General features: G+C 45.3%; 1 protein-coding gene across 1 annotated transcript; it reads left to right on the top strand.

Moving 5' to 3' along the window:
- The first annotated feature begins 1,009 nt into the window (after positions 1 to 1,009).
- On the top strand, positions 1,010 to 9,881 carry ASB12 (ankyrin repeat and SOCS box containing 12). Its single transcript, XM_035101240.2, has 3 exons — positions 1,010 to 1,215; positions 7,488 to 8,331; positions 9,239 to 9,881. Exons 2-3 carry the CDS (start codon positions 7,509 to 7,511, stop codon positions 9,370 to 9,372), a joined length of 957 nt encoding a protein of 318 aa, XP_034957131.1. The 5' UTR covers positions 1,010 to 1,215; positions 7,488 to 7,508; the 3' UTR covers positions 9,373 to 9,881.
- The last annotated feature ends 12,959 nt before the right edge of the window (positions 9,882 to 22,840 follow it).

The raw sequence follows: 22,840 nt of genomic DNA, 5'->3' as shown, positions 1-22,840 counted from the left end.
CCCTGAACACTTGGTAAGTGGTGGCTGAATGTTTGAACCAACTCAGTTGAAAAGTATTTTTGTTGAGAAAAGGCTGAGGTGATAGGATACTTCCGTCTGTAGGTGTATTTGAGATTTGGCCTCCCCCAAAGTTGTTGGGCATTGACATTCAATTGGTGTGTGCATGTGCCACATCTTGTGATTGATTATGCGGGGTGGGGCTTACCTGGACACCCTCCCCCCCCCCAATATTTGATTCAAGTTGACACTCCTAACTGGAGGCCACCAGGCTCCTCCTCATCCCTGAACTAGGCTGTGGGGCCACTCAGGGCCAGGAAGAGTATGCAGCCACATGTATCATTCTCCTGGGCTGAATCCTGGCACTGCAAATCTTTTCCAGGCCTGAGATCTTGTTGCCGACAGTGCCTTGTTACCACCACAAACCTACCGTACTCATCCCCTTTGCTAAATCCCCATGCAAGGGAACAGTCACCTGGGGAAGGCTTCGCCAGCCTAGTGCCCTCTAGTGGGGGAGGGTTGCAGCTCAGTGGTGGAGCACCTGCTTGGCATGCAGAAGGCCCCAGGTTCAGTCCGCGGTGGTATCTCCAGGCAGGACTGGAAGAGACCCCCGCCTGAAACGCTAGAGAGCTGCTGCCAATCAATGTAGGCAACACGGAGCTGGATGGATCAATCATCTGACTCAATATGTTCCTATGCTTTGGACGGCTGTCCCCTGGGGATGATGGGAGTTGTAGTCCAAAAGACCTGCAGGGCCCCAAAAGGCTGATCTGCGCCATGCGTCCCGTGTGCTATTGGGAGGCCCGACGTCCAGGTCCCAACCCAAGCCCTTCTAAATTGCCTCCTGCAGGCTGCACTTTCCAAGAATGGAAGTTGTCAGATAAGACGCCCAAGCAGGGGGCTATAATTAGCCAGAGAGCCCTTATTTGATCGGCGGCCGGCAGCAGTGCAGCTGTCCATTTAGCCGGCTGGCGCTAGCCTCCGCTTTCCTTCCTAGTCGGTGCCCCGACGACCATCCCCCTGGTCCCTTTCTCTTCTCTCGCTATTCCGGCCCAGGGAGAAACCCGCGATGTGGGGCAGCCCCCTGCCTTAGCTGGTCCCCAGCGACCTCACAGAGGCCCGGCGGCGACGTAGCCGGACTGGCCGGCGGCTCATCAGGCACCGCTCCGTCGAGGCAGGGCAAAGCGACTCGCAACCCGCCCGGCCAGCAACCAGCTCGTGAGTATCTTCAGCCAGGTGGCCTCCCCGTCTCTCCACCCGCCTGGCCATGACTCCGAGTCCTCCACCTGGAGAGGCAGATCGGTTTTTTCCCCGGGGCGGCTGGGAGTTGGTCCCTGTTCACATGTGCGCACCTACAAGCAACTCCCACGCTCTCTTTCTACGCGCTGGATCGCTGCCCACTTGGCCTGGCCTCCTAAGCGGAGGAGGTGGCGGGGATGGATTGCGACACTTGGGGGGCGGGGAAGGGGACAATCCTGGTACGTGGACAAAACCAGAATATTTTTCCCTGATATGAAGTGAAATTTGTTTGTTTTTAGAATGGGGTTTTGCTGTTGTTTTCGGACAGGAAGCCCTGAGAAGTGGTGGTGCAATCCTTTAAAGATTCTAATTCCGAGTTCCACTGCATGTCTCCACCGACAACAGACTTATTACATTCATGTACAGTCATTGTGCAGATTTAGAAATTTTTGCATTTTGTCCACCTTTTTCTTCCAAGGAGGCACACATGGTTCTCCTCCCTCATTTCACCCTCACAACCTCCCTGTGTGGTAGGTTAGGCTGAAAGCTAGCAACTGGTTCAATGTCACTCAGTGAACTTCAGGTCTGAGCAAGGATTTGAACCCTGGATTCCCAGGTCCCAGTCCAACCTCTATTATCATACTGCTGTAGGGATTGTGGAAGGAATAAGTGTACCTCAGGGCCATTCAGCTGATTAAAATCATTGTGGTATGTATTAACACAAATTTCAAAACTGCACATGATGATCCTTGTAGCTGTTTATAAAAATTATTTTGGCTGTTTTGAAGGATATGCCTGTAAATTACCTTGGGGCATATTATGTGGAAAGTGATTTGCAGACTAAATAATAATGGAAATAATAATATTAAGCTTGGGTACACAGGAACATAGGAATCTGCTTTATACTTAGACCTTTAATCTATCTAGCTTAGTTTTGTCTACACTGAATGGCAGCATCTCCAGAATTCCAGACTCGATACATTCCCAACCCCAATTGGAGATGCTGGGGATTAAAAATGGAACCTTCTGCATGCAAAGCAGATGCTCAATGACAGCCTTGTTTAGACCCTGGCCTTAATGCTCTCAACAGGGGCTTCCTTAGACAGACATTTATTACTTTGGTTGTGAAGCACACAATTAACATTCCCCACCCCCCATACACCACTGTTTACACCTGCCTCTTTACATTCTTTATATCAGAGCTTTCCAAACTGTGTGTTGCGACATGTTAGTGTGTAGGCTGCAGTGTGTAGGTGTGTCGTGCGACTGCTCCCTGCGTTCCTCCCAGGGCTGGAAATGAGTTACGTAGTTTGATTCCAGGTTGCTAGCAGGGCCGTCTCAAGCACGTCTGGCGCCATGGTGCGGTATTGCTCCGGAGCCCTCACCCCGTTTCTTGCCGCGACTGGTGGGCGGGCGCAGCGCACAACACAGTTTCCGTGCGGCTCTGCCGCACGGTGCTCCCCTACTGGGCTGGCGCCCCGCGCCACCCAGACTACCCCTAGAACCGGCCCTGGTTGCTAGTAAAACTGAGTTACTGTGTCACAAAATGATGCATGTCTAAAAAGTGTGTCACCAACATGTAAAGTTTAGAAAGCTCTGCCTTATATGTTAAAACTAAAAGGCATTCTGGCGAACCCGGATTATTATTATTATTATTATTATTATTATTATTATTATTATTATTATTATTTGCAGTAAGAAAATAATTTTTCTACTCACGTGCAGTTTTACTTTTAGACTCACCTATAGCATGATCATGAGATTGGCAATAAAATAGGGTTGGTGTCTGCTGCCCTGAAGCTAAATGCCTTGATTTAGGAATGAGCTCCGTTTTGTTGCAGAAAAGGATAATGTGGTTAAAGTAAATATAACAAAACAAGCATTTCTAATAATGCACTTGCCTTGCTGGCCACCCCAACTTTAGAAAGAATAATAATAATTAGAAGAAAATAAAGCATGCTGTGGCATGCTGGACCTGTTTGCTGCTGGTTCCATCATCTGCTGCTTCCTGAGTTGTCATTTAGGGTGGGGAAGATGACCTGTGAGGCTCTGGATCCCAGAGCTGAGGTCCTGCACAACTGTACAAAACACCCCTCTTGTATGTACCCCTCTTTACATTAAACTCATTATGGTAGGCCAGTTTGGTGTAGTGGTTAAGAGCGGTAGACTAGTAATCTGGGGAACCGGTGTCTCCGCTCCTCCACATGCAGCTGCTGGGTGACCTTGGGCTAGTCACACTTCTCTGAAGTCTCTCAGCCCCACTCACCTCACAGGGTGTCTGTTGTGGGGGAGGAAGGGAGAGGAGAGTGTTAGCCTCTTTGAGACTCCTTCAGGTAGTGATAAAGCAGGATATCAAATCCAAACTCCTCCTCCTCCTCCTCTCTCTATGCTGTCTCAGCCTGAAGTTTGGAGGGTAGCCATGAGGCCTCTTTGGTGGTGGTCCTCTCAGTTCTGAAATGGTTTCCCTAAAGAAGCTCGCCTGGTGCCCACATTGTTGTCCTGGAATAAAACGAGAGAGTATGAATAAATGGACAATTCTCTGAATGGAGGGGTGTAGAAAATGCAGTCCTCCAAAGATCGGTATGGGGAACAGTGTTTTTTAAGTTGTTAATAAATGATCTGGAGTCAGGGGTGAGCAGTGAAGTGGCCAAGTTAGTGAATGGTACTAAATTGTTCAGAATCCTTAATGCAAAAGGGTTGTAAAGAGCTCCAAAAGGACCTCTCCAAACCGAGTGAATGAGAAGTAGAATGGCAAGTGCAATCCAGTGTAAATAAGTAGTACAAAGTGATACATGTTGGGGCAAAAAACAAATACATCTTAATTTCACATGTACACTCATGGGGTCTGAACTGGAGATGACTGACCAGGAATGAGACCTTGGGGTCATAGTAGGTAGCTCAATGAAGATGCCAACCCAGTGTGTGGCAGCTGTAAAAAAGGCAAATTCCATGTGAGGGGTCATTAGGAAAGGAATTGGAAATAAAACATCAAAATGCCTTTCTCTATAGGCTTGCAACCTCATCATTTGGAATACAGTTCACAGTTCTGATCGCATCGCCTCAGAAAAGATATTGCAGAGCTGGAAAAGGTTCAGAAAAGGGCATCCAAAATGATCATGCAATGCCCCTATGAGGAAAGGTTGCTGGGTTTGGGACATTTTAGTTAAGAGGTGACATGATAGAATAAAATGGTACATGGCCTGGAGAAAACTCCCGTCCCTTCCCCCCGCCCTGTATCTCTAGAACTCGTGGATACTCAAGGAATCTGAATGTTGAAAGGATTGTCCTCATTAAGGACAATTAAAAAAGAAAGTGCTTCTACATGCAATTCATAGTTAAGCAATGGAATGGGCTTCCACAAGAGGTAATGATGGCTATCAACCTGCGTAGCTTAAAATTCATGGATAACAAGGCTGTCCTTGGCTACTTACTGGCCATGATGGAGGCTATGCTCTGAATACTTCCGAAAACCAGCTTCTGGTAACCCCAGGAGGGGAGAAGGCTCTTGTGCTCAGGTCTTGCTTGAGGGTTTTTCATAAGTGTTTGGTTAGCCACTGTGTGAACAGGATGCTGGACTAGATGGGCAATTGGCCTGATCTTACATTCCGATATTGCCCTTTCAACACCAGCCTAATTTCCCAATCCTTTTAAGATATACAGTTATGTAGTTCTTTTCAGTGGTATGGCTGGTGGGTGGTTTTTAGGTTCTGTATTTGGTATTTTATCTCCTGTATTCCCTGAGTTTGAGTATTAGGAGAGGGAGAGAGGAAAACTCCCATTTTCTCCAAATTACATGTTGCAACCTTTCCTCCTAGGGGACTTGCTCCAGTCCCAGGATCTTGGTACATGCCTCCCTGGATAGGCTGTAACTAAGGCTTGTGGGTGGCTGTTTCCAAAACCAGGGTGGACTTGTCCAGGCTGAGGTCGCGAGGTGAGCAGCTGGAGATGGATGCTTTGCAGGAGGCTCTGGCCTCTCATTTAGGAGCAGGAATGGAGGAGCAGGGTGGTTGACTGAGAGGATATATTTGGATGCTCTGGAGATGGAATGCATCTGAAATTCTTTTTTTACCCTTCGAGCTTAAAGCATTTTGTAGCTGGGCAGGTGGAGCTTGGCATTCCTTCAAGTGAAAAATGTTAGGAATTGGCTTCCAAAGGGCCTCCCTGGCTGTCTGGAATATATTTCTGCCCCTTTCTTTGGCTAACATCTGATGCAGCCCACACCACTATCACCCCGATCTCAGATTGCAGAAGCACTTGTGATTTTTATGGATTAAATGTTAATAGAGTCAGGATAAGAGTAAAAATTGGCCACTCACAGAAGATCCTGCTTGCAAGGGGCAGACTTTGGTAATCTTTCGTAATATTGTGCCCTGTGCAAGACCGACATTTGGCGGCCCCAAATGGAAATTCTCAGTTGTGGATCTTCTCAATTTTGCACCCCCTTCAGCTTGGCTCCCTGCCTGGGGGAAATGCACGCAATGCCCTATATCTGGTGCTGCTCCAGCTTATTCTGTTCCTTCATGAGCCATCTGACTTTTTTTTTTTTGTATGAAGTCAAATCCAAAGCAGTGACTCATGCAAAAACACATTGTTAATTAATTATTTTCAGTTAGTTAAAAAAAATTATTTCTACCCTGCATTTTTTAAAGTGGCTTACAAAAATTAAAGCAAAGCTAAAACATTGAAAGCAAAATACATATAGCGTATCATTTTAAAAGTAATTTATAATGGATTTGAAATCATGTAAAAAACAAATTTAGTAAAACACAGTAAAAACATTAAAAACAGCACAGCACTGTTTAAGGTGCTTCTGCAGTAATGTCTCTCTCTAATGCAGAGATGGGGATACTATTTCAATCTGAGGGGCATAGCCAACCTTCTGGGGTGGGGGGCAGTGTGCTAACAGTGGGTGGAGCCAGAGACAAAAGTTGGTGGAGCAAAGGGGTATGACTCTTACTTTATAGAGTAGGCTAGATTCCAACCATGCAAAAGTCAGAAGCTTCAAGTTTCTATGCATGCACACACATGCGGAGAGAGACAGACAGACAGACAGACAGACTACTCTCCATCAGACAAGCAAGAGGAAGTTCAAGCATACTTTCAAACCAGTCAAAAGCACAGGAGGAGAGTACAGACCAGGTCCAGTGAGGGGTGCAGCCTGGTAGAGAGGGGTGTTGCTTGGGAAGAATCCCAGGGACCCAATAGAAAGGCATGGAGGGTCACAATTAGCCCTGTGTTTCCCCACCTCTGCAAAACACACCTACAGTAAGGAAGGCCTTTTATCAGCTACAACTGTTCTTGGACGGGGAAAGTCTGGCCACTGATTTATGCAATGGCATCCTCAAGATTCAGTAATTGCAGTTCACTCTACATGGAGCTATCCTTGGGGCGTGGGCTGGAGGTTTCTGCTAATGCAGAATACTGCAGCTAGACGAAGGGGACAAACTATTGCCAGCACATAACTCAAAAGCTTGCACTGACTGCCTGTACACTACTGGACCAGGTTCAAAGTTCTTGCACAGTATTCATTTTCAAGGCCCTTGACATTTTGTCTCCAGGATACAGTACCTGGTACCTTATATCCCTGCTTGATCACTGAGATCACTGACCCCCATCCCTGCTTATTAGCTGATCCCCAGGACTCTATTACAACTACAACCCATATATATAGATACCTGTTGGTGCCTGGCTGGATTTGAATGAATTTTATATAGGAGATATTCTTGATGTTGTTTAAATTGTTGTTCTACCTTATATATTATTTACACATTTAGACAATTTATATAGTCCCTAAGCAGTGTGCAAAGACTACAGTACAATGTAAATAAAAATGGGTTAAACCCATAAACTTAAAATGCCTCCTGAAATAAAATTAAAAAGTCTTTAGTGAGGCCAAGGGACCTTTCTGACCTCAACAGGAGGGAGGCAGATTTCCACAAAATCGGGCTCACCATGGTGAACATACAGCTCTTGGGGGATACAAGCATGCATCCCATAATTGGTCCCCCCCAATTGTTTTAATATATAAAAAGGTGACATCTGCTTTCAAATATGCAATTGCTCTATGCGTGCTTTAATTGTAAATAGCTTCAGCATGCCTCATGGGAAGCAATTGACAAATGAAATAATAATAATGAACAATAATAACTTTTGCTCACCTCTCCCACCAGTCAGGAGCCTCTATTGCACATGCATCCCATGTATAACCAGGACATTGTGACTGTGTTTTGTTTATTTGTTTTGCCTTTTAGCTCTCTAGCATTGCACAGTTCATGATGAAAATCAACCTCAAGAGACAAGCAAAGATGAGCCTGGTGGACATAACCAAGATTTTCTCCATGCTCCAGCCCAGTGAAGATGAAGAAGGCGATGAAGAAAGACAGGAGCTGAATCTCGCCGTCTCCCAGGACAACTACAGACTTCTGGACGAACTGTTGCGCCAAGAGAGATACAGGCGGTTCATCAACAGCAGGAGCGGCTGGGGGGTGCCAGGGACCCCGCTTCGCCTGGCGGCTTCAAAGGGCCATGTGAGGTGTGTTAAGGTCCTCCTGGCCCATGGAGCCGAAGTGGACAGCCTGGACGTGAAGGCCCAGACACCACTCTTCACAGCTGTCAACAACGGCCACCTCAACTGCGTGATCGCCCTCTTGGAGGCAGGGGCCTGTCCTTCTGGCAGCATCCACAACAATTGCACCCCACTGCTCACGGCAGCAAGGGAAGGGGACATTGACATCCTTCAAGAACTTTTAGAACATGGGGCAGAGGCCAACGTCAAAGCCAGAGTCCCAGAGTGGGCGGCCAACTCTGTTGCCTGCTCGGGCCCTTTGTACCTGTCCGCTGTCTATGGGCACTTGGAGTGTTTCAAGATGCTGCTACTCCATGGTGCAGATCCCAACTATAACTGCACTGATGAGAAGATGATCACCCGCATTAAGCACCCAAAGAGTCTGCTGGAAATCTGCTTGAGGCACGGATGTGGAGCAGAATTCGTCAAACTCCTGATAGATTTTGGAGCCAATGTGTACCTACCGGGCATTATGCTCGATAAGATCTCAGTGAACTCTGAGATGCTGGATTTGTTGGCCAGAGAAAGAGGTAACTTTTTACCATTTTTTATTATTATTATTCTTTGGTAACATCCATTACTGCTTGTGTACGCACCATACATTTTAAAGCGTGCACACTGTTTTTTATTGTCACAACAATACAAACACGTAGGCTAATGATATCATTATTCTATTATATATTTTTGACGTGTTGTGTTTGTATTGTTGTGATTAGTTCTTATTGCAACACAGGTTTGTTTTTGGTTTGCTGTCTTTTATTGTGACATTCATGTCTTGTCTTTGGAAAGGACCTACTTGTTAGTGCAAACACAGCCAACTAAATTCACTAAAGTGCAATTACTTTATACATTAACAAATACTGGTTAAATTGAATAGATATGCTGGTAGTTTTACTAAAGGGTTTCTTAATATGCTCAGTTGCAAATTTAGGACCCATCCACCTGTATTGTGTAAATGCCTGGTCAGATGTGTAGCCCTGTCCACCAACAGTATTTTCCAGCCACTTTTCCTATAAGGAATGTGCATTGGCTTCACCCCTGTCACCATATATATTTTTCAGGGTAGCTCTCCAGAATTTGATCAAATACTTCAAGTACTAGGGAATAGCTCAGTGGTAGAACATCAGCCTTGCAAGCAGAAAGTCCCAGGTTCAATTCCTGGCATCTCCAGGTAGGATTAGGAGGCACTCATGTCTGACAGATCATCTCCCAGTCTGTCATGAGGAGGTGGATGTAGATTTCAGTACATGTTGGAACTGCAAAATTATGAACACCTGAGGTGTTTCTCTAACGTGCCTTCCCAGATTCCTGTTCAGCTCCCTGCTTTTGCTCTTGGCTAATGCCTCAGATATTGAGGAGCTCTGGGGGGCTTGGAAGCTCAGCGGTACGGTAATCATAGTCTCTCCATTCCCTTTTTCCTTCCCACTCCCTTTCCAGCTGTCCCCAAATCCTTGATGTCGCAATGCAGACTAGCAATCAGGAAGTTCCTAAAACTGGCCAACCGTCCCTTTGCTGTGGATCAACTGGATATCCCACTGTCGCTGCTGAACTACCTCAAACACCGGTCGTAACTGAAGATCAAAGTTGGAACTGCCCAGGGTTACCAAGTATTGTAACTGATTAAGGATAAAGCAAAAAAAGAACATTCTAAGAATAGAAAGAAGCGTGATTTGGTGGCATTGCTTAGATTTATTGTGTGTGCGTGTAAGTATTGCCTATGCTGCATTATGCAAGAACACTGTTTATTTTTCTTTAAGCAGAAGTTGATCAAGTGGAATGAAAACTGAAAACCTCACCATATTCTGTAGATATATTCTAGATTAAACAACCTATTTTGTTATTATTTTTAAAAGTACCTGGCCGAGGTGTTCTCGACCAGTCTTCCCCAATCTGGTGCCCTTCAGCAGGGCGTCTTAAGCCCATCCAGCGCCCCCCTCCAGAGCCTCTCCAAGGGCCCGGGAGTGCCAAGCGGACTGCGGCAGCAGCGGTAGGCCACCTCTGAGGACTCCGCGCTGTGCCTCCTTCTCGTTTCCCCAGCGCTCGGTTCCGCTTAGTGGAGCTTCGCCACCAGCGCATGCACCCCGGGACCAGCAAGAGCTGCTTGGGCGCTGTGCGCACGCTGGTGGCGAAGCTCCACTGAGCGGAACCCAGTGCTGAGGAAACGAGTAGGAGGCGCAGCGCGGAGTCCTTGGAGAAGGAGAGAGACGCGGCGCAACCTCTCAGCTAGTGGAGCGCAGTCCTCCTGGCCAGATCGCCGGAACCCTGCGCTCACTTGGCGCCCTCCAGCGCCCGGCGCCGTGGTTCTCTGCGCCACTAGCCTCTATGGCTAGGACGGGCCTGCCCTTCAGGCATTTTGGACTGCAACCAGGGTCTGCCCATGCAGGAGGCGAGGTGAAGCTATTTGCCTCATGCAGCAGCTCTGACCCCCTCCCCGCTTCACTATTGCCCCATTTCAAGCCCCATTCATGCTGCCAACAATGCACTCACTGCACCCTCGCCACAAAGTTGGGGCCAGCAGTGCAGTTACAGGTGAGGGTACAGGTGCAGTGATGGGACTGGCAGCAACATGGGAGCAACGGCGAGGTCAGGCAGAGGGAGGGGACCCAGATCTGTGGGGCGGGGGCAGGGAGATTAGGTGTTTTGTCTGCAGCAGCAAAATGTCTCTGACAGCAATCAGCCCCAGCCAGACCAGCTGTTTGAGATCTTGGTCCCCCTTACAGTGTAGGACAGGCACCCCCAAACTTCGGCCCTCCAGATGTTTTGGACTACAATTCCCATCTTCCCCGGCCACTGGTCCTGTTAGGGATCATGGGAGTTGTAGGCCAAAACATCTGGAGGGCCACAGTTTGGGGATGCCTGGTGTAGGGCATTTCTACCAAGGCTGCTAACAGCTTGATTTTATGCATGCCTGCTCAGAAGTACCTATTGAGTCTAATGAGGCTTACCTTCCCATCCACTACTCACCCCAGATAACTATGTGTAGGATGGGAGCAGGCTAAAACTGCATTTTGTAGATCAGTCCCCACTGGGGAGAAGGTGAGACCGTGAGATCCTCAGCAGAGCTACCACCATTTCTTAAATGCAGCCAGCTCAGGTGGAGGCAGAAAAGTGAAACAATTGTTTTTCTTTCTTTGGTTTGTTCCTGTTACTTCCAGTGGGGCAGCCATGGATTGTGGATATTTTGTGGCATCTCCCAAAGATGAGAGATGGCACATTCGGTATTCATATTGATGTTTTAATTATCTTTCATTCTATGAATTCAATTTGTCATAATATAAAATATGATATATTACAAAATAATAGGAAGGAATAAAAATTTAAAATCATACAGCGTCTAGCACACCACATTATGATTTCTACAATGAGAAGAAAAATCATTAGGTGGTCTGTCAATACTGACAGCAATTTTCAAGTGGTCCGTGGGGGAAATGGTTGGGAACCACTACTCTAATGAATGCTACCTTTTTCTTGATTGGCGGGAATAAGAAATGCAATAATAGGTTTCTAGTGTTACTTGTAAAAAACATTATTAATTCTATTGGGGGGGCAGAGAGAATATTGTTTACATTTTTAAGCACACACACCTCAAATTGCAAACTACAGAAAAAGGGCAAACAGGTTGAAATAATATAATCATTACAAAATACAGAGGATATTTAAGAACTATTAATTAAAAATGCAAAGGACACAACATTTATAGAGCAATTTTGAAAGCAACCTCAGAACATTCAGTACAATGTACCTTTCTTGTTTTGAATTTATTTAATTCATCTACTTTAGCCTTTTATACTCCCACTCTTCAGGATACAAATCCTAAGTTAGCTCACAACAAAATAATATTGGTTTAAAAAACTAGTTCTGCATGTTAACGGCATGGTTTGAATTGTGGAAAAGCAGGCTGTGGGAGGCGCTGATTGGCTAGTACCCTTGTCATCACCAACACACCTCACAAACCCCCAGAACAACTTTGCAACCAGTATTAAAATGCTTGCACATCTTGTTGTTTTTTAAGGTGATGAATTGATGAACAAAGAGGCAAACTCAAAGATGGACCAGTATATAACTAGCTGACTTGTTTGTATGCTCTGTCTTAACGCTAAGCAGTACTGCCCAGTTCACATGATATTGAGATGAATGGTGATGAGATATGTAGTTTTTTTAGTTTTAGAAAACAATAGCATATAAAATCACTACCACTAGATGCCACTATTGATCCAAATGCAAGGCCAAAATGCATAATGCATGATTGGAACTCCTGGTGTTTTTATTTTTTATTTTTAACAGCAGCTCTGCCAGGCTCCAAATGTAGATGGAGTAACTGCAGGGAGAAGGGATGCTCAGGCTTTTACCCTGGACCATTTTCCTGATCTATATTGCCCTAACTTTTTTTTTAAGCGTTTAGCCCTGCAGCAGAGGTGGTTGGGGAAACAGGTACCTGTGTTTCCTCCGTGTCCCCAGGGCTGACAGCAGCTTTGCTGGATGAGGAAGTGACTGGCCCAAGGTCACCCAGTGAACTTCATGTTCAAATTCAAGATTCTAACTACTATACGACACTGACTCCTATCTCTTGGAACCTTTTAATGCCAGGAACTGCAAAATTGGTTTCATATTTGTTGCTGTATTCTGATTGTGTATTGTATTACAGTGGTACCTCTAGTTATGAACTTAATTCGTTCCGGAGGTCCGTTCTATTAGAGGCATGCTTTCACTGATGGGGCCTCTTGCTGTCGCTGCACTGCCGGCACACGATTTCCATTCTCATCCTGAGGCAAAGTTCTCAACTCGAGGTACCGTAACTCTTCCAGGTTAGCGGAGTTTGTAACCTGAAGTGTTTGTAACCTGAGGCGTTTGTAACTCGAGGTACCACTGTATTGGGTTTTAATGTATGTTGTTATTTTAATATTGTATTTATATCATTGTATTTTATGGTTTTTATCTGCACTGTATAAACTGTTTTGTGTGTTTTTTTAAAAAATAAAATAAACAGCAGGCTTGAAATGCAATGTGATGAAATAGACAGACAGGTTCAAAAGAGAAAGAAGTCACAGCTGCTCCTTCCAAATGATGGTGTTTGCTGCCACAAGATATAATAATGGCTGCTCCCAGAACTGGCCCAATACATTTTGCCTCCTCTTCTATGTTCAAAAGGTAATTGGACTAAGAGCTGACTCAAACTTCAATGCTGGCAATAGGACAGCAGCATTCCTGAAGCACACCTGCGGGGGCCACCCTGCACATCCACTTCTGGCAGCTGTGCAAGGGCCATCAACACCTCCCTGATGTTCCCTCTAACCTGGTGGAAGTGAAACCAGGATGTGCAAGGCAGAGAGAGCATCCAGCTCACCAGCTCCTCACCAGAGTTCCAGGGAGCTTGTTGCTTTTCCCTGTCAACTCCACTTACAAATACATGCTGTTTGGGACATAAGGGCTCATCATGTGAGGGGTAAGTAGCCCTTTAAGTATGGCACAAATGCATGTGCACGCCCCGGCAGCCAGTTTTCAGAAATATAAGAAAAGGCAATAGGATGAAAAGGAAGGGGGAGTATGGGCCTCTAAGAAAATAAAGAGAACATTTTTTGTTCAAGTCTCCCTACTCTGTTGTAGCTGTTTACAAGTAGACTTCCAGACTCCTCACATATAAGCTGGCAACATGAACAGCCAGGTGGCAGTTTAGGGGCAAGGGCCTGTTTGTTACAGTCATCTTTTAATCACTTCGGACCAAGGTGGGTTTTGTTTGGAAGACGCATTTTAGGCCACATTTGCACCATGTTGTTAAAACAGTAACAGCTTCCTCCAAAGAATTCTGGGGGTTGTAGTGTGTCAAAGGTGCTGAGCATTGTTAGGTAAAGGGACCCCTGACCATTAGGTCCAACTGCGGATGATTCTGGGGTTGCGGTGCTCATCTCGCTTTACTGGCTGATGGAACTGGCGTACAGCTTCCAGTTCATGTGGCCAGCATGATTAAGCCGCTTCTGGCGAACCAGAGCAGTGCACTGAAACGCCGTTTACCTTCCCGCCAGAGAGAAGCACTTTGACGTGCTTTCGAACTGCTAGGTTGGCAGGAGCAGGGACTGAGCAACAGGAGCTCACCCTGTCACAGGGATTCGAACCACCAACCTTCTGATCGGCAAGCCCTAGGCTCTGTGGTTTAGACCAGTGGTCCTCAACCCCCGGGCCACGGACCGGTCCCGGTCCGTGGATCAATTGGTACCTGGCCGCCCAAGGAACATTTAAATACAATTAAATTAAAATTATTAAATCAAAACAATCTAAATAAAATATAAACAATCAACGTCCCCCCCCCTCTGTGGGCCGCGGTAAAATTATCAAACGTTGACTGGTCTGCGGCGATAAAAAGGTTGGGGAGCACTGGTTTAGACCATAGCGCCACCCTCGTCCCTTTTGCTGCGCATTGTTAGGGGGCCTCTTTCACCCTCAGAGAACTACAATTCCCAGAATTCCCTGTGAAGAGGAATTGATTGTTAAACCTCTCTGGGAACTGTAGCTCTGGGAAGGGAATAGGGATCTCCTAATATCTCTCACCGCTCTTCACAAACAATACTTCTCAGGTTCTTTTGAGAGAAAACTGTGAATGTTTAAAATGGTATCATAGTGCTTTAATTGCACAGCCTTATTTAGCCATTCACAAGGCACCCACATCTCTCAGTGAGAGGGGATTGACACCTTCTTGAAGCTGGGAGATAAGCTATTGCCCAGAATACTTTGCTCCTCCTTCCTCTCTAGATGGGTTCTGAGAAGGTGATGTGAATCTATTGATGACAGAGGCCTAGCTTAACTGGGCAATCTTGAATTTACAGGCTGTCATAAGGTAACCTTGTGAGGCAGTAGATATGAGTCAAGATGACTCTATGAAGCTTCTATGTTCAGAGGCATTGTACCACAATATTGACTGCAGGGGAGTAGCGTTAGGAGTGGGATGTTGCCTTCAGACTCCTGCTTGTGGGCTCTTTGAATTGCATCTCTCCTTTCACCATGTGAAGCACGATAGCCTGTTTTGGGAAGTTTTTGGAAGTTTTTTATGTTTGATCTTTTATTGTATTTTTAATATCCTGTTGAAAGCTGCCCAGAGTTGCTGGGGAGGCCTGGCCAGATGGGTGGGGTATAAGTAATAAATTGTTTTTGTTATTTTTATTATTACTGTTGTTATTATTAGGCCTGACCCAGAAGGGCTCTTATTTGATTCTGACTAGGATTCAAAACTAGACACTTTCCCAACATGCTAGTTTTGTGGGTACAGGGGGATTAAAATAAAATAGTGGTATTATCTAAAAACAGGCTTACAGACTGATCTGTTGTGTTTGATAATTGGGCCTCAGACTATGTTCAGTTTGGGCACCAAATGCCCCTTTGAGAGCATTCTGGATATTTGGGAACACAGAAGTCTGAAATAGGTCTGCATTATTTATAAATCCAAAATCAAATTACCGGTATACAGTAATGTCAAGGGCTGTGAACTCTATTAACCAGCCATCTCTTAAGCAGTGTGCAGGTCTCTTAAGGGAGATGCTGGAAAGCTCTGTGGCCCTGTGTTAAAATTAAGCTGGGAGAAACAATTAGAAAGGATATTGTGGAGAGCAAGAGTTGGTTGCCTCAGTAATAGAGTGGATGCTAAATTAGCTGGTGGTTGGTTGTGCTGCCTCTCCTCTCTGTGTGTGTGTGTGTGTGTGCGCGCGCGTGCGCGCGCATGCGTACGTGCGTACACACACACACACATTTTATCTCCCATTTTTTCCTCCAAGGAGCTTGTGGTACAGTACAGGGTTCTCCCCCTCCTCTATAAATCTGCTCAACAACCCTGTGAGGTTGTTTAGGCTGAGAGGCAGTGACTGACCCAGGGTCATTCAGTGAGCTTCATGGCCGAGGGGGTTTGAACCTTGGTCTCCCAGGTCCTAGTCCAAAACTTTAACCACTATGCAACACTGTCCCTCTCCGAGGTGGTCTGCAATCAGCCTGCTTCACAAAGGCAATGGAGACAAGCAGCACATGGGAGAAGGTGATAAAGGACCAAATGAATATATTAACTGTGCATCAGAAGGGGAGATGGTTGTATTGAATCCTCCAAATTTATGTGGATATGAGATGGTGGAGATGTCTTCTGGCCCATAAGCATCTGCTTCGCACTTCACAGAGGTTGCCTTAAACCAGGAGTGGGGAACTCTTCAACACAAGATCCACATTTCCTCCTGGCCAGGTTTCCAGGGGTCACATGCCAGTGTGCCACAGGCAAAAGTGAGGAGAGCCACAAATGCGAGCATTTTCCTGTGTACAGTAGTATGCAAGTTTCTTCACACAATTGCATACCCACCCCATCCTACACGCAGGAAGCAAGAAGCAGTATCAGAATTGAAGGATTTATTCCAACCAAGCAACAACATTGGTAAATCAATAAGAAGTGTTGCCTGGGGAGAAGGGGTGTGGCTGTGGGGTGATATCTGGGGAGGGTCTCAAGGGCAAGATAAAGAGGTCTGAGGTGCCACATTTGGCCCCTGAGCCTGAGGTTCCACACACACCCCATCTTAAGAAAAGTCAAATAAGTATAGTGTTACACTCACAAATGTTTCTATCTGTAACTGACTGAAAAACAGGAGGATGTTCTGATCTATGTGGATGTTTCACTCAACATAAACTCTGACTCTTGCTTCGCTTGGAAAAATGACTTTTGCTTCTGTCTTGACTTGTGGGGGAAATTCTATGATTAGGCTCAAGAGACTCTAGCAAAAAACAAACAAACCCTGAAATGCTACAATATTTAACAAGAGTGTCTGTGTGTGTGTGTGTGTGTGTGTGTGTGTGTGTGTGTGTGTGTGTGTGTGTGTAAGGGAGTTTACAACTCAGCTTGCTATGGAAAATTAGAAACAAACACTTATTTTTGAGCTGCAAAGAAACTTCAGCTGCAACCCTAAATGCTCTAACAATGAAATAAACCCCATTGAGCACAGTAGGGCTTACTTCTAAGAAAACATGTTTGGCCTATGCTATGACAATATTTGCTGACCTTTGTGCATTTGAAGGAAAAGTGTGTCCTCCACCTTCCTCAGCCTATGGACTCTTGAGTATTATCATCATCATTATAATTACTATCATTATTATTAAAATGTATATCCTACCCTTCCTCCAAAAGGAGCCCAGAGCAGCAAACACACGACTGATAAAACAATTGCCAATTCTATTGTAAAGTAAGGGGCTCTGAGGGAGCCTTCCCCAACTTAGTGTCCTTCAAAGGTTCTGGGTCCCATCAGCCCCAGCCAACCAGGCCAGAGGCCAGGAATTGTGGGAATTTAACTCCTGACTAAGGGCTCCTCCAGACTAGGGTGTGTGTGTTTTTCTGCCAGTGTATTCTGCAACATGTGACTGATTCAATAGTGTATTTGTGGTGGATTCAAACTGCGCTGTTCACAAATCATTCTGCTTTACTAGTTGTTCTGCAAAGTTTCTACAATGTTACTGCATTATTGCCATTGAGAGAGGCAGTCTTGGTACTGTACAAAAGCAAGAGTTCAAACAAACAAACAAGACAGAACACTGGTGAAATAAATTACAAGATTTCAGCAGGAAGCTTTATGACAGCGTTTCTCAACCGCTGTTCCGCGGCACACTAGAGACGCTGGCTGGTGTGCCGCGATGTGCGGCGACGAGAAGGGCGATTTTGCAGCTGCAAACTCCACCTCCCTGGGCGTCCTATTTCTTTATTTCCATTTTCCCCATGCCTCACGTGACAGGATCATCCCAGAATCCTTTAGCCAAGATGGCAGCCCCCAGCAGCTAATAGTGCCGCATGTGTGTCTCTTTTTTGGAAAATCGAGCGGACTTCAAGTAGCTACTTTTAAAATATTCAATCTCCATCATTCAAAAGGTAGTTTGTTGCTAATTCACGGAGGCATGAAAACCAAATCGTCCTCTCACAAGTCCAAGAACACGCACAGGGTAAGATACGGGACGGCGGGGTCGGGTGGGGTGCATCAGAAACCCGGATCTTTTAAGAACTCGGCAGTGCTGACCCGCCGGAAAGCAATATTTGGCAAATGTTTCTTACAGTCAAAATTATAATATAGGGCGGCACAGAGTTAATTTTTTAAACTTTTTTAATGGTGGTGTGCCTCGTGATTTTTTTCACGGAACAAGTGTGCCGTGGCCCAAAAAAGGTTGAGAAACACTGCTTTATGTCATGCACAGATTAGAAATGAAGCAGCATGCCTATCCCAGAACATTTGCAGGCACAAGCAGTATTGAAAGCAGGGTTGCATACTACACCCTGAGAGCATCATAAGCACAAATCATCATGAATATAGGATGAAAAGGGTGTCTGGAGGGGATGAACATCTGGAGGGCACCAAGCTGTGGAAAGCCGGTGCGACCATTGTTTACCAAAGTGTACCATGAGATTAAAGGAGGTAGTCATTGGCTCCTAGTCATCTTGCCCGAGAATACTGACTGAGACCCCAAAAGCTGTGTCTGCCATTATGCTTTTGACACCACCACCAACTAATCCCACCCTTTCACTGCATTGAGCTAAGCAACCATCCAGAATGTAATGCCTTTTGGGTACCGCTTGACCTGGGATGGATTTGAACTGACAACCCAAGGGGAATGTAATTTGTGAATACTTGAATGGGCACCAAAAAGATAACCATTTTTAAAGCAATCAGAAAGCACCAGCTGGATGCAGTGCTAACAGCTGCCTGTGCTTATTCGTTCCTGTAAGTTTCATGATCAGGGGCTTTTTCTCTTGATCACTTAACTATTCTCCCTCTTGGGTCTGAAAAAGTCATATCTCTAGCAAAGGGTTAAAAAATGAAAGATGGTTTGCATGGAAAACAAGCATGAACAATTTTCCATGGATTTTCAGCTGATGAATAATTGGCTTTGATTTGGGAAGTTTAATAAGCCACCTAGAGGCTGAAGCCATACCAGGCTCAATGAAAACTAGCTAGGAACAAAATAAAAAAAAATCTCTCCAGTAGCACCTTAGAGACCAACTAAGTTTGTCATTGCATGCACACGAAAGCTCATACCAATGACAAACTTAGCTGGTCTCTAAGGTGCTACTGGAAAGATGTTTTTTTTATTTTGTTTCGACTACAGCAGACCAACATGGCTACCTACCTGTAACTAGAACTAGCTATGAATGTATTGCAAAAAGCGGCAATAAAACCAGAATTTGCCCCCTCTCCTACCTCTAGAACCAGCCTTGATAATTTTCTACACCCTGATCTGTTTCTTAGAACTCTAGCTGGCAACTAAGAATGGATGAATCTATCCATTGCGGTTCTCTAAGTTTCTCATTCTTCCAGTCTTAAATTCAGTTCTCCACATTTCTACAGCAATTGACAATTATTCTAAACAAGAATCCTCATGAAAATTCATTAGTGTTTTAGTGCCATTTTCTCCCAGTAAATACATTTTTGTACGTAGTTTTCATTAATTACGCATTTTGCAAGTCATTACGCTAACAATGGTGGTTTTGTTGTTGTTGTTTTTTGGTAGTTTCACTAACGTGCATTTTCCTGTACCCTTTCCCCTAGTACAGTATATGGAATTTTTGTACGGATTGTTTGTGTGGGGAGCTCCATTGCAGAATGCAGAGAAGCACACATTTCAAAGGATCATTGTGCTTTGGAATAGTAAGAGCCTGCTAGATCAGGCCAATGGCCCATCTGCTCTTACAGTGGCTGACCGAATGCCGTGGGAACCCTGGAAGCAGGGCCTGAGCACAAGAGCACTCATCTTGCTTTTGGTTTCCAGCTATTGGTATTCAGAAGCATTATTGTTTCCAACTCAGGAGACAGAGCACAGCCATCGTGGCTAGTACCCATTGAGAGCCTCCTCCTCCATGAAGTTACCCAGTCCTCTTTTAAAGCTATCCAAGTTGTTGGCCATCTCTGCCATCACTGGGAGTGGGTTCCATAATTTAACTCTGTGCTGCCTTGTGAAGAACTTTCTTTCATGCAACATTCAACTTCATTGGATGTCCATGAGTTCTAGTGTTATAAAGGAAGGAGAAAAACCTTTGTCCACTTTTTCCATGTCATGTCTAGTTTTTGTAAACTAGCATGTCACCTGTTACTCACCTTTTTAGTTTAGAGAAAAGTCCCAAATGCTGCAACCTTTCCTCATATGAGAGTTCATATGCCCTTGATCATTTTGTTTCTGAAAGTGCAGATCAGGCCATTTCCCATTAAATACAAGCAGAATCAAATTCCTCCTCCATACTTAACTGGCAACAGAGGAAAGGGTTGGGCTCTCTTTTTCACCTTGTCTTTTCAGATTCAAAAATCTCAGCCTTATAGAAGATCCTGTAATTTGACTGCATTTTGGTTCCAAGAGACTCAAAAAACCTTTGGGAGAACTTTTTGCTTAAATGAATTCTGAGGTTCAGCCATCCCTTGTGATCACTGCATTGAGTTTGATAGTATGACAAGCCTAGAGCCTCAGTAAGGATCTGTGCTGTGTTATAGCAGGCAGGAGAAAGGATGAAGCGCTTTCCCCTTACTTCACCGCAGGGATGCTGAGATCATTTTGGGTGCCATTTGCCAATCCTCTGCACATCAAATTTAAAAAATAATATTTTACCCCCTAAGGAGGAAACTACTAAAGAAGCTAAGCAGAGGAAGAGGTAGGTTACATGAGTGTGCATGGCGAAAGCTTAAAACTGTTGACCAACCAAAATGTGACAGAATAGTGAGACTGGATGGAAAACAAAGTGGGAGAGATTGTGTGAAAGAAAGATACTCGCTTTCATTGAAGCCTGCCACAGCACTCCAGTTTTCTTGGGTCCTGTGCTGTGATGAGGGGAGGGAGATGCAGCCTGGTTGGAGTAGATCCCTTTCTTTTACACCTTTTCTGCCACCAAGTGAAATAGTGATTTACTCCTCATTGCCTTTCACCAATCAGCCTAAAATTCCCTGTGTCTTCCCAAAGAACGCTTCCAGGTATCTTAGTATGTGGCACTAGACATGGGGCAGCATATTAAAGGAGACCATGCAAGTTATATGAAAACAAGAACAAAAGTTTAGTAAAAGATAATGGTGGTTTTAAGGTCATTGTTGGGGAATAGGTTTAACATTGGAATACTGTAGCTGTAAATATGCATAGCTTTCCTTCCATTTGGAGCAAAAGAGCATATAAACAAAGAGTTAAAAGCAAATCTACTTTCCCTCCAGCTAAAACATTCCCTATCAACATATGACAGCCAGGCAGTTCTTAAGATGTTAGAAGGGTACCCTTTAGCATGGGCTTCTTCCTTTGTCTCTTGAGATCACGCCTTGATCTCTTCATCCTTTGTTCTGGTTCTCCAATATACCTTCTGGCTACAAGCCTTCCAGTCCACCAGTTCAAGTACTAAAGTATTTTGCCAACTACGGTATATACAGCCTACGTGCTATTTTTCAATGAATCTACCATCTTCCAATTTGATACCAGGATGGGTCAGGTTTAACAAGTTCATGCCATAATCCCCAAACAAATTTACATGCAAAATTTGCATGTTTATATAACAGCGGAATCTATAACAGTATCATCTATTTCCCAAAGCCGAAATGCCTGTACTCATATATATGCCTGTACTCATATATATAAATGCCTCTGTGTGTGTGTGTGTGTGTGTAGCCTTAGAAGGGGTGTGGTGGTGGTTATGGTGGGTTTTCTAGGTGCAGTCTCGGTGGCGCGGGGCACCAGGGCGCCGGGCCGGCAGGGGGGCGCTGCACCGCAAAGCCGCACAAAAGCCGTGCTTCGCTCTGCAAGGGCAGGGGCGCCGGCGCGATCTCCGGGCCTCAGCGCCAGGGCGCCCAACCTGCTTGAGACGACCCTGACAAGGATTTCCCCCTCTTCTCTTGTTTCCTCAAATCCAAGATCCTGACTTAACTGGGTTCTGGTCAAGCTGCTTGATTATCCCATTCTGCAACCCATTTTGCAGAGTTCTAACCAAAAAATTGTGTATCTTAGTAGTACAGTGAAGCACATTCCTTACATTTGCATGGTATAGAGACAGTGGGTAAGAGAAGTTTTTCTTCCACTCATTATACCGTATTAGAGGCCAGAGTAATCCACTGAAGCTGCAAATGTTCCAAGATTCAGGACAAACAAGAGAAAGTACTTATTCATACAACACAAAATAAAAATAAAATAGAAAAATTTCTTCTAGTAGCACCTTAAAGGTAAAGGTAATGGTCCCTCTGACCATTAGGTCCAGTCACGGATGACTCTGGGGTTGTGGCGCTCATATCGCTCTATAGGCTGAGGGAGCCGGCGTTTGTCTGCAGACAGGTTCCGGGTCATGTGGCCAGCATGACTAAGCCGCTTCTGGCGAACCAGAGCAGCGCACGGAAGCACCGTTTACCTTCCCACCAGAGCAGTACCTATTTATCTACTTGCAACTGACGTGCTTTCAAACTGCTAGGTGGGCAGGAGCTGGGACCTAACAACAGGAGCTCACCCCGTCGTGGGGATTCGAACCGCTGACCTTCTGATTGGCAAGCCCTAGGCGCAGTGGTTTAGACCACAGCGCCACCTACGTCATGGACCTAATGGTCAGGCGCCCCTTTACCTTTACCTTTAAGGTGCTACTGGAAGGATTTTTTCTATTTTATTTTATTTTGTTTCGACGGCAGACCAACATGGCTACCTACCTGTAAATACAACACAAGGTTTCAGGTTTGAACTTTATACCACAATATGAAATGGAAATTGCTATTAATGTCTAGGGCCGGCTATTGCCTGCAATATTGGCAGTATTATGCTTCTCTGTGTTTTGGTGTGTGCCTCCTCCTTAGAATCCAGCAAGAAACTCTGCGTGGGGGGGGGGGGAATGCCACTCCTCTGAGCCTAGTACCGTAGGTAATTGATTCATGCTGCTTCTTTTCATTGGTAGTGATTGAATGATCCACTCAAATGTTATATGGAGATGCTGCAGGATTGCTTGTCCTCAGCAGATGTTGATTGGAAGGAGATAAGACCAGAGCAATGACTCATAAGAAGGAAACATGTAACCCCCTCTGAGGACAGGTCATTAGGCTTCATCCC

Source organism: Zootoca vivipara, chromosome Z (assembly GCF_963506605.1).
Source record: "Zootoca vivipara chromosome Z, rZooViv1.1, whole genome shotgun sequence".
Taxonomy (NCBI): domain Eukaryota; kingdom Metazoa; phylum Chordata; class Lepidosauria; order Squamata; family Lacertidae; genus Zootoca; species Zootoca vivipara.
Note: the sequence above shows the minus strand (reverse complement) of the source record. Positions and strands in the feature narration are given on the sequence as shown.

Coding starts and splice junctions, on each gene's coding strand:
- ASB12 (XM_035101240.2), top strand. CDS start 7,509: ATGATGAAAATCAACCTCAAGAGACAAGCAAAGATGAGCCTGGTGGAC. Junction 8,332..9,238: donor TTTGTTGGCCAGAGAAAGAG/GTAACTTTTTAC, acceptor CTCCCTTTCCAG/CTGTCCCCAAATCCTTGATG.